Source organism: Dendrobates tinctorius, unplaced genomic scaffold, assembly GCF_039654945.1.
Source record: "Dendrobates tinctorius isolate UK_male_01 unplaced genomic scaffold, ASM3965494v1 ptg000070l, whole genome shotgun sequence".
NCBI classification, from domain to species: domain Eukaryota; kingdom Metazoa; phylum Chordata; class Amphibia; order Anura; family Dendrobatidae; genus Dendrobates; species Dendrobates tinctorius.
The window spans coordinates 13,018,105-13,030,377 of record NW_027361738.1 but is presented as its reverse complement, the minus strand read 5'-3'; the positions used below and the strand labels follow the sequence as shown (position 1 = coordinate 13,030,377).

Below are 12,273 nucleotides of genomic sequence, written 5' to 3'. Positions count from 1 at the left end.
TCATCCCGGCGTTCTTGCATGATGTTATCCTGGGCCGGGATTTTCCCCACTTCTGGCAATTGTGGGAGAATCAGTCGATGCCCTCGGGTAATAGTGTACATGATTCTTCTCCCAGGGAGCGTGTGGATCCCGAACCCCTGGAAGAGGTCTCCCCGGAAGACTCGGGGGAAGAGTCTGCAGGAAATGACCTGCAGTTCCCGTTTTCAGTCATGGCGGGTGATAATGAGGAGACTGGGGAAAAGGAGGAGGCCGACAGCCGTCCACCTCCCCGTTTGCCGGATTTAGAAGTTCAGAAAGATGACTTCCAAAGCGAGCAAGTAAAGGATCCTACCCTTTCTCAGGCTAGGACAAATGTAAAAGTGATAAATGGGGTACCCGTTGAACCTGGCTCTAGGCTGGCATATCCTTACATGGTTCTGGAGAATGATTTACTCTATCAGATAGAGAAAAAGGGGGAAGATACGGTGCAACTATTAGTCGTGCCAAAACCCTACCGGCGGCAGGTGCTGGACCTGGCCCACGGACATGTGATGGGAGGTCACCTGGGAGTCCAGAAAACCACCGAAAGGATATTACAGTGTTTTGTTTGGCCAGGCATGCATCACGATATCCGTGTATATTGTGAGTCTTGTCCTGACTGCCAAGCCTCTGCACCTAAGCCCCGGTTCTGTAGCCCTTTGGTACCCCTACCTATTATTGAAGTCCCGTTTGAGAGGATTGGGATGGATTTAGTTGGGCCCCTTCCACGGTCTGCACGTGGACACCAACATATCCTGGTCATCTTGGATTATGCCACTCGTTACCCGGAGGCCATCCCTTTGCGTAACACGGCCACCAAGACGATTGCCAAGGAACTGGTGCATGTGTTTAGTCGGGTCGGTATACCAAAACAGATACTCACCGACCAGGGGACCCCCTTTATGTCCAGGGTAATGAAGGAGCTCTGCCGATTGTTACAAATCGAACCGTTACGCACATCCGTGTATCACCCTCAAACAGACAGGTTGGTCGAACGGTTCAATAAAACTCTGAAGCAGATGCTGAGAAAGGTGATAGACAAGGATGGGAAGAACTGGAACTATTTACTTCCGTATTTGCTTTTTGCCATCAGGGAAGTACCCCAGTCTTCCACGGGATTCTCGCCTTTCGAGTTATTGTACGCCCGACGTCCTCGCGGACTGTTAGACGTTGCAAAAGAAACCTGGGAGGGACAGGTCACTCCGTTTAAAACAGTGATAGATCACGTCACACAAATGCAGGACCGTATTGCGGCTGTTATGCCTATCGTCAAAGAACACATGATACAGGCTCAAGGAGCCCAAAAAAGAATCTATGATAGGGGCGCCAAGATCCGTACGTTTGCACCCGGAGATAGGGTGTTGATCCTGGTCCCCACGGTGGACAGTAAGTTCCTGGCAAAGTGGCAGGGCCCCTTTGAGATCAAGGAAAGAGTTGGTGAAGTAAACTACAAAGTATACCAGGCAGGTAAACGGAAACCTGAACAGATTTATCATGTAAATCTGATAAAGCCCTGGAAGGATCGGTCTGCCTTATCAGCGGAGCTGGCCCGTCCTGTCTGCTCGCATGCCGTACCGGAGGTACGGGTTGCAGAGACTCTCTCGGAGCGGCAAAAGACTGAGGTCAGGCAGTTTCTACTTCACAACCAAAAGTTTTTCTCAGAAAAACCCGGGCAGACTACGCTAATAAAACATGACATCGTAACGGAACCTGGTGTCACAGTTCACGTAAAGCCCTACCGAATCCCGGAAGCGCGCCGTGAAGCCGTTTCCCGAGAAGTGAAGGCAATGTTAGAGTTAGGAGTCATTGAGGAATCGCACAGTGCATGGTCCAGCCCGATTGTGCTAATTCCTAAACCGGACGGCACCATCCGGTTCTGCAATGACTTCAGGAAACTGAATGCGGTCTCAAAATTTGATGCCTACCCCATGCCCCGGGTCGACGAGTTGATAGATCGGTTAGGAAAAGCCCGGTATATTACGACCCTAGACCTAACAAAGGGGTATTGGCAGATCCCTCTGGTGGAGGCTGCCAGAGAAAAGACAGCATTTGCTACCCCAGAAGGTCTATTTCAGTATGTGTATATGCCGTTTGGTCTGCACGGAGCACCGGCGACCTTCCAGAGACTGATGGATCGAGTCCTGAGGCCACATAGGCAGTACGCTTCGGCCTATTTGGACGACATTGTCATTTACAGCTTGGACTGGGAGACTCATCTCCAGAAAGTACAAGCTGTGATTGACGACCTGTGGGAGGCAGGTCTAACCGCGAACCCCAAGAAATGTCACATCGGGCTAGAAGAAGCCCGGTATTTGGGGTATGTAATTGGGAGGGGTGTTGTTAAACCCCAGGTTGATAAGATTCAGGCGGTTCAGGACTGGCCACAACCTGTCAACAAGAAGCAGATGCAAGCCTTCCTGGGGATCGCCGGCTATTATCGCCGGTTCATACCCAATTTTGCAGCCATCGCTACCCCCCTGACGGATCTTACAAAAGGGAAAGACTCCGTCATGATTAAATGGAGTTTAGCGGCTGAAGAAGCCTTCCATAGCCTAAAACGGGCACTTTGCTCTCAGCCCGTACTGGTGACTCCGGACTTCCGCAGCGAGTTTGTGGTACAAACGGATGCCTCTGATACCGGTATCGGGGCCGTACTCTCACAAGTGAGGGACGGAGTGGAACACCCAGTCCTCTATCTCAGCAGGAAGCTGAATAAACGCGAGCAAAGGTATGCAGTCGTAGAAAAAGAGTGCCTCGCCATTAAGTGGGCTCTAGAGGCCCTCAAATATTACCTGGTGGGCCGAAAGTTCAGGCTGATCACGGACCATGCCCCTCTCAAGTGGATGCACTTGAACAAGGAACGGAATAGCCGGGTGACCCGGTGGTTCCTTGCCCTGCAGGCCTACACTTTTACGGTGGAGCACCGCCCAGGGGTACAGATGGGGAATGCAGATGCCCTGTCCCGAGTGCACTGTTTGGCGGGTGTCATTGCTCGACCGGAGTGGTCTGAGCAGAAGGGGGGGATATGTGAGAATCATGTGGGAATAGTGGATGAGGGCAGGTATATCTCGCCCAGATTCCTTTCCTATGTGGCCTAGTCTGGTCAGTATCGCACCTGCTTACTAATGGATAATGGGAGGTGGATATAAAAGGATGCAAGGTGGTTGTGTGAGTGTCTCAGCCTGGGAACACAGAGAGCCTGTCTGTGTGAGAGACACACACGTGAGTGGAAGCAGTGCCCACTGCAACTGTGGTTTGGCTGGACGGGAGAAGCCCGCCAGTTGGTAGTTAGGTTGTCCATTGTTTAGTTAGTGCCGGACAAGCAAGGATTTGTTTTATGTTTTATTTCCTTTTGCATTGCTTTCACCGTTAATAAACCTGACCCAGGGTCAGTTATACACGAACCCCAGCTCTGCGCCTGAGTTTCATGCTGAACGCACGTGACCTTTGACCCCAGCAAAGGCGATCCCGGAGTGTTTTGTCACAGGTGGCATAGGATTTTTTTTATGGTGCCCTGATTAGATAGGTTTCACATTGGGCTGTGTAATCTTTGAAAATACCTTAAGGTGGTATATATGTTCCTCTGTATCCAGATCAATGCACTTAGTTGATTTCTTTACTGACATCACAGATAGTCCAACATCAATGCAGCCATGTAGTTTACCCTTTTCAATCTAGAAATACAAATACAGAAACACAAATATATTATTGCATATATAAAACACAATTTAGATACTCTGCTTCTAAACACATATAGGTTCCCATTATAGTGTGTGCATGTGCGGGCGTGGGCGCATGTGCGGGCGCGTCTCTGCAAGTGTGTGTGTGTGTGTGTGTGTGTCTCTGAGTGCGTGGGAATATCCAAAATACTTTAGTTTTGTAATAACACTTACTTCAGTCGGACCCTTGGCATACTTTAAAATCCCTTTGTCCAAGTAGAAGTACCGCTAAAAGGAAAGCAGCAGAATGTAAAAGAAATCAATACTCGTCATGTCAGTAAACTGTATAACACCAATTCACATTGAAGAAGTTGTCCACTCCTGAGTACATTTTTAGCAAGCTGTGCAGCCTGCCCAAAAATGTGAGCTCTGAATAGTCTCACCCCAACCACTGATTGACAGCTTTCTGCCCATGTACAGTATATACAGAAAGCAGCCAATCAGTGGTGGGCGCGGGGTTATACAGAAAACATGAATATGTTTGTCTACCTGGCAGCAGGGTTACTAGTCCTCTAGTGAAAATTTCCTGCTGATAAAACAGTGATTTTATCAAAGCAACAGCAAGCAGCCCGGTAAGTGACACATCACTGTTATCAGGGTCTCTGATGTTGCTCTCAGATCAGGTGGCAAAAACCCAGCGACAACTTCCCTTTAAGTACATGCATATCTTTAAAGAAAATCTGTCAGCAGGATTTCACTCCACAAACTATTTCAATGCACATGTAGCTCTATAAAAGAAAAGTCCAGCAATACCTTTACATGGCCAGACCTTTTCTTCGTTAAAGAGAAATCAGGGTTTGAATTGATATGCTAATGAGGCTGAAGAGCTATAGTATATCTGAAGCCTCTGTCACTCCAGCTGTATTCTCTGCCCAGCATCACCTCCTCCTGTTTGACTGACTGCTTCTCTGCCTGAAGTCATACATCATAGAGGTTGTCAGTCAAGCGGGAGTCATTGGTGCCGAGAAGGAAATAGAGCTGGAGTGACAGAGGCTTCAGATCTACCATAGCTCTTCAGCCTCATTTGCATATCAAATCAAATGATGATTTCTTTCTTCAAAAGGCATTGCTGGACTTCTCTTTGAAAGAGCAACACTCACACTTACATAACTTGGGGGGTGTAATCTTGCTGATAGAAACAATATATCGGTGGACAAAAAGAGAATCTGTAATTTCCCTTCACTTCCATTTCCCTCTTTTGGTTGAAAAGATAGCACAGGTCGTTTCTGTAATTCCAGTCACCTCTGGGCACAGCATATAGACAGGTATTCTCATCTCAGCAATGAATCGCTGACAATGGGTAAAACAATGTTTACATCTGAATATTAGTGCTGATTAACCTTAAAAGTTACTTTGCTTTCCAGATCTTCTCCTGTTATTACTTTATGCAATAATTATGTACGGGCAGCATGGTGGCTCAGGGGTTAGCACTGTCTCTTGCAGCGCTGGGGGTCCTGGATTCAAATCCCACCAAGAACATCATCTGCAAGGAGTTTGTATGTTCTCCCAGTGTTTGAGTGAGTTTCTTCCGGGTACTCCGGTTTCTTCCCACATTCCAAAGACATACTGATAGGGAATTTAGATTGTGAGCCCCATCGGGGACAGTGATGATAGTGTGTGCAAACTGTAAAGCGCTGCTGAATATGTTAGCGTGTGGTGTGACTGGTGGTCGCGTGGTTAATGGAAGGTATGTGTCACGGGGATGGCAGCTCCCTGTGATGTAGCCCGGAGTGTTTTCTTAAGTAGTTGTTGTTCACATTTGGGTCCGGGCTACGGGTAGCTTTGAGAGTTGGGAGGGTCGGGCTACCCATGTACCACACACTGTGGTGAGGGGGCTCACTGCACCCCATTTTGGCTGTGTGGTTGTGATTCTGCAGGATCGGTGATGAGGTAATGAACATGTGACTAGCTATGTGATTGGTAACTGGGAGTGGTTACATGCTATCTAAGGAAGGTGTGTTGCACAGGTGTGAGAGAGTGTGTTGGAGTCTGTCAGTGTGGACAGAGCTCCTACGTTCCAGGCTCGGATGTCGCATAGTCTGGGGAAGCCGTGCCAGCGACTCCGAACCAAAAGGAGTGGACGGTCTTGAAAACCGTGTGATAATGACCGGGGTCAGAGAAATGTGTACAGGATGCCTCTGCGGTAAGAGGGATCCGGGAACCTGCGTGGCCAACAGGTAACGGTCTTGAAAACCATGTGATACTGACCGGGTTCAGAAAGAGACTGTGTGTGTGAACTGATATCTGTTGTGAGTTCATTCTCTGGTTCACCAGTTGTGAGTTCCCCTTCTGGACTCCCTCTGGTGGTGACGGGAGGTGGTGCGGCTGGTTTGCTCGGTGGAGATCTGCCACCTGAGAATGAGGATGACGATTGGATCCCAGGATTCTCAGATTGGATTTAAGACAGCCGACGCCCTATTCAGTTGCTGGTGATTCCTTCTGGCTTGTCAGCTCTTGGTTTTCAGCTCTGTTCCAGTCATCTAAAGCTAAGTTTTTCTGCTAATGTTCACACTTGATTTTGTTGGTCTATTCATTTTTTTGTGTGGTCTGCCAGCCCCGGCTGGGGGCTGAGCTGAATTTCCACTCTTATTTATCAGTATTTTGCCAATTGGCTTTTTGTCCCTTACTAGTTCGGTCTCTCTTTGCTCTGTCTCAGAATATGTCAGAGTGCTGATATAGTGGGAGAAGTCTAGTGACTTCAGGGTTAATTTTGCTATCAGAAGTGTTGGACATTATTTTTGTAGGGTTTTTTGCAGGTTGCAGACAGTGTCTTCCCTTTCATTTCCTGTCTAGTTAGTTTGGGCCCCATCATTTGCTCAGCCTATTTTCCTGCCTGTGTTTGTGCCTTCATCTTGTTTCACCGTCAATACATGTGTGGGGGCTGTCTACTCCTTTGGGGTCTGCTCTGGGGCAGTTAGATTTCCCTTTTCTTGCTTTAGGCTTATGTACTCCTCCGGCCGTGACGAGGCGTCTAGGTTCATCGTAGGCATGCTCCACGGCTACTGCTAGTTGTGTGGTAAGATCAGGGATCTGCAATCTGCATAGTTACCAACCACTCTGGTTTTCTGTGGCTTAGCTTGTTTTGCTTTTTTCTCCTCGGTGACCCATTCATAACAGATATCTATCGGATGCCTCTGAGGATAAGAAGAATTCGAGAACCTGTGTCTTCACAACCGTGTGTTATACTGACCGGGGTCAGAGGAAGACTGTGTGAGAAGTGGCTAACACCAGCAGGTAACGGACAGGTGTCCATGTTATACTGACCGGGGTCAGTGAGAAGTATTTACAGTGAGAGACTGTATCTGTATTCATGTGCTAAAGCTGAATGTTTAACAGACAGTGCAAATGGCTGCTGGAACTGTCTTAACTGTCTTAACATAACTGTCTTAAACTGAATGGCTTCATTTTAAACCCTGTGCGTGCCAGTGTTTACCTCAAAAGCAACAAATATAAACCTAGCACTCAACTTAAAGGTATTTGCAAGGCGGTTTATTGTAGTACACGAAAAAGACGTTTCGGTCAATGTGACCTTCTTCAGTTACGTGTGGTATATAGATTGTGTAGAGCTTATAGGCATCTATCAGAACACCGCATCTGGAGGCACGGTTGCCCCTCTCCTATATTCTGACAAGCTCATTACCTGAGAGAGATTCTCCTCAATGCTTAAAGCACCATCGTCCTTTCTGATAGATGCCTATAAGCTCTACACAATCTATATACCACACGTAACTGAAGAAGGTCACATTGACCGAAACGTCTTTTTCGTGTACTACAATAAACCGCCTTGCAAATACCTTTAAGTTGAGTGCTAGGTTTATATTTGTTGCTTTAACGGTTTGGGAACCTAACCTTAGCACCATCTTGAGTTGTGCTCACGGTGTTCTTTCTATAAGTGTTTACCTCAAAGACCTGCAAGGTGAGTAACCGTGGTCCACTCACATGGTGGAATGTTACAAGCGCTATATAAAAATAAAGATTATTATTTATGTACCCTTAATTCTCATCGGGAAAATCAGAAATTGCTGGAGCACCTTAAAAATGCAAGTTTTTCTAAAACGTCTCTAAAAAGCATATTGTGGTCGAAATGATATTTATAACTCGTTCTTTATATTAGATATAAAGCAAAAGTTTTAAAGATAGAACTGCTTGGAATGTATTTGCAGCAGTGGAAAATATCACAGCGGTTCTAACCGTGCAAATGCTGCGGACATACCAAAGACTTCACAACTTGCATCGGAAAGTGCAAAATCCAGAGTGAATATCTGCAGCTTAAAAGGGTTTGGATATTGATGACCTATCCTCAATAGTTCTATAATATCAGATCAGTGGGAGCCAACACCTGGCACCCCCTCCGATCAGCTTTAGTGGTGGCCAAATGTTAACATAGAAAAGTACTGAGAAGCTCCATTCAACATGTAGTAGCCGCTGCCAAGTACAGCAGATCACCTCCAATTCTTTAGAATGTCTACATCCAGCTTCCAACGGAGCTGCAGGAACTCATTGATGGGTGGTGCGGGTGTCATGCCTTCACCGGATCTGATACCCAGAGAATAGGTCAAAAATCTCATATGCCCAAGAACCCCTTTAAATTGACAGGTATCAGATGTTAAAATAGCAGCATTGCTCCAATTACAGTGCAGGTTTTCTCTGCAGCATATGGATGAAATTGCATAAAATCCCATCTATGGCACTGTTGCTCTAGAACGGAAGTTATTTTCTATCCAGAAATCTGCTATATATTCATCCCATGTGGAAACCCCCTAGGGTACACACTTGCACTTGAGTTTTTCTTTTTTTTTTTTAGAATATTTTTGAGGCAGAAACTGAGAAACTTTCCAACTCCTCCTCAAAAGCTCAAACTTTCCAAAAACTTCTCCAAGAACTCAACAAAAGAAGACCGAGAAAACAAACGCTAATCATTGTTTACTTATCTATTCACATGTAACAATCAACACTAGTGATGAGCGTGCTCGGGTGCCCTCCAAGTATTTTGGCGTGCTCGGAGCTTTAGGGTATGTGCACACGCTGCGGATTTTTCCGTGCGGATTCACAGGTAAAACCGCAGGTAAATTGACCTGTGGTTTTACCTGCGGATTGGCCTGCGGTTTGACACCTGAACAATGGAATAGATGGCAAACCGCAGCGCAATTCACAGAAAGAATTGACATTGACAATTCTTTCTGTGGATTTAAAACCGCAGCTTTTCCGCAGTGAAAAAACCGCAGCATGTGCACTGCGGATTGTAAATCCCATAGACTTACATGGTGCTGTACACTGTCTGCGGATCCGCAGCAGATTCCGCAGCGTGTGCACATACCCTTAGTTTTCCTCGTCTCAGCTGCATGATTTGCAGCTGCTAGACAGGCTGAATACATGTGATTAATGCCTGTTTGTTAGGGAATTCCCACATGTATTCAGGTTGTCTAGCAGCCTTAAATCATGCAGCTACTTTGACAAAAACTAAATCTCCGAGCCCGCCAAAATACTCGGAGGACACCCGAGCATGCTCGGGAAAACCCAAGCAACGAGTATACTCGCTCCTCACTAGTCAACACATCAAGACCAAACAAGTGACGCAAAGTACAGATAAAGTTACTATAAGTACAGTGGGGCAAAAAAGTATTTAGTCAGTCAGCAATAGTGCAAGTTCCACCACTTAAAAAGATGAGAGGCGTCTGTAATTTACATCATAGGTAGACCTCAACTATGGGAGACAAACTGAGAAAAAAAAATCCAGAAAATCACATTGTCTGTTTTTTTTTCATTTTATTTGCATATTATGGTGGAAAATAAGTATTTGGTCAGAAACAAGCAATCAAGATTTCTGGCTCTCACAGACCTGTAACTTCTTCTTTAAGAGTCTCCTCTTTCCTCCACTCATTACCTGTAGTAATGGCACCTGTTTAAACTTATCAGTATAAAAAGAAACCTGTGCACACCCTCAAACAGTCTGACTCCAAACTCCACTATGGTGAAGACCAAAGAGCTGTCAAAGGACACCAGAAACAAAATTGTAGCCCTGCACCAGGCTGGGAAGACTGAATCTGCAATAGCCAACCAGCTTGGAGTGAAGAAATCAACTGTGGGAGCAATAATTAGGAAATGGAAGACATACAAGACCACTGATAATCTCCATCGATCTGGTGCTCCACGCAAAATCCCACCCCGTGGGGTCAGAATGATCACAAGAACGGTGAGCAAAAATCCCAGAACCACGCGGGGGGACCTATTGAATGAACTGCAGAGAGCTGGGACCAATGTAACAAGGCCTACCATAAGTAACACACTACGCCACCATGGACTCAGATCCTGCAGTGCCAGACGTGTCCCACTGCTTAAGCCTGTACATGTCCGGGCCCGTCTGAAGTTTGCTAGAGAGCATTTGGATGATCCAGAGGAGTTTTGGGAGAATGTCCTATGGTCTGATGAAACCAAACTGGAACTGTTTGGTAGAAACACAACTTGTCGTGTTTGGAGGAAAAAGAATACTGAGTTGCATCCATCAAACACCATACCTACTGTAAAGCATGGTGGTGGAAACATCATGCTTTGGGGCTGTTTCTCTGCAAAGGGGCCAGGACGACTGATCCGGGTACATGAAAGAATGAATGAGGCCATGTATCGTGAGATTTTGAGTGCAAACCTCCTTCCATCAGCAAGGGCATTGAAGATGAAACGTGGCTGGGTCTTTCAACATGACAATGATCCAAAGCACACCGCCAGGGCAACGAAGGAGTGGCTTCGTAAGAAGCATTTCAAGGTCCTGGAGTGGCCTAGCCAGTCTCCAGATCTCAACCCTATAGAAAACCTTTGGAGGGAGTTGAAAGTCCGTGTTGCCAAGCGAAAAGCCAAAAACATCACTGCTCTAGAGGAGATCTGCATGGAGGAATGGGCCAACATACCAACAACAGTGTGTGGCAACCTTGTGAAGACTTACAGAAAACGTTTGACCTCTGTCATTGCCAACAAAGGATATATCACAAAGTATTGAGATGAAATTTTGTTTCTGACCAAATACTTATTTTCCACCATAATATGCAAATAAAATGAAAAAATAACAGACAATGTGATTTTCTGAATTTTTTTTTCTCAGTTTGTCTCCCATAGTTGAGGTCTACCTATGATGTAAATTACAGACGCCTCTCATCTTTTTAAGTGGTGGAACTTGCACTATTGCTGACTGACTAAATACTTTTTTGCCCCACTGTATACAGAGAACTGAAAAACAAAAGGTGGAGATACATAACTACAGAAACAGAAAGCCAATGTTCTACCGCATCATTAATGACTAAAATATACTTTCCTAGTCCAGCCGTCAACATAAAAACATGAGTTACAAACAGAAAAGCATAATGCAGCAAGATAGAAAATTCTCTTTGATATTATCTTGGCTAATGAGCTCTGCGTGTGACTGATGCAACAAATTTCAATAGAGTTTTTAAGAGTGCCTGGATTTACTGAGAGATTATTTTATTTTAGGTGAGCATGAACATCAAGGGAGCAGAGAACAAAGACTTCTCACATTAACAAACATCCGATTGGTACTAAATAACGATATCATTAAATTACACTAAGCCCTATATCTTATCCCTCCAAGCCATCATGATATTTATATGAATGGACAGAGTAATGGCTCTTATTGCATAAAATCCAGCTCTAAACTTACATAAAAAATTCTGCAAATTAATCCTGGCTTGAATGTGAATTCTGCGGCTATTTAATTTGTTTCAGTATGGGCAGGTGCAGACAAACGTGCATTCGCTCATACGAGAGAACCGGGTCAATTGTATAAATCACACTCTGATCAAATTCTGATCTGTGTGATCACAGTGTGCTCCAGTTTGCTCCGATGAGGAAAGATAGAGAAAAAAAAAAAAAATGTATCTTCTCCATTCAGTCAGCCCGTGAAGATCACACTGCACTCAGACGTCAACCCAGTCCAATCCGATTGTTTCCACGGACCTGCATGGCTAAGTATGATCCAAATATCGGTTCAAACTCGGGCATGCAGAGATTTTTTTCCAACTGGTTCGGTCCAAGTTAAAAATGTGACATATGCGCAGTCCCGTAGAATAACAATGGTCCGAGTGTGATCCAATGTTTTGGTTGGATCACACTCAAACAGAAAATACCGTCATGTACACGAGCCCTATCTTTAAGATTTCTGCATCGCTCTAATGCCTCAGAAAAATGTATGCAGCATTTTTCCTGAAGAGTCGTCTGTAATTTTTGCTGAGTCTTTGCCATCAATGTTTTTTTTTTTCTTTTTACATTTCATATATAAAACAGTGGCGACTACTGAGAGGTAGCCGCATGAAGAATGGTTAGCATAAACTAGAAAACAATTGGGTTACTCTGCGCTACCGTAGGAGAAAGGATGAAGGATGCCAAATCCAATTTTAGGTGGTTTATTCCTCCACAATTTTCGGAGTATACAACCTCTTCATCAGGACTAACCACGATCATGGTTTGTCTTTAAGAAGAAGTTAAAAACATATGTGACATGCACAAGTGTGAACAAGTGGGTCAGACAATG

General features: G+C 45.3%; 1 protein-coding gene across 6 annotated transcripts in view; it reads right to left on the bottom strand.

The window, feature by feature from the left end:
• Nucleotides 1-12,273, bottom strand: part of OSBPL3 (oxysterol binding protein like 3) — a 181,150-nt gene that overhangs the window by 60,868 nt on the left and 108,009 nt on the right. For all 6 annotated transcript variants that reach the window (XM_073581390.1, XM_073581389.1, XM_073581391.1 and 3 more), the window contains 2 exons: nucleotides 3,912-3,965; nucleotides 3,579-3,692 (listed from right to left, as the gene is read on the bottom strand). In XM_073581390.1, the coding sequence (XP_073437491.1) occupies nucleotides 3,579-3,692; nucleotides 3,912-3,965 (168 nt within the window). The remainder of the gene's footprint in view (nucleotides 1-3,578; nucleotides 3,693-3,911; nucleotides 3,966-12,273) is intronic.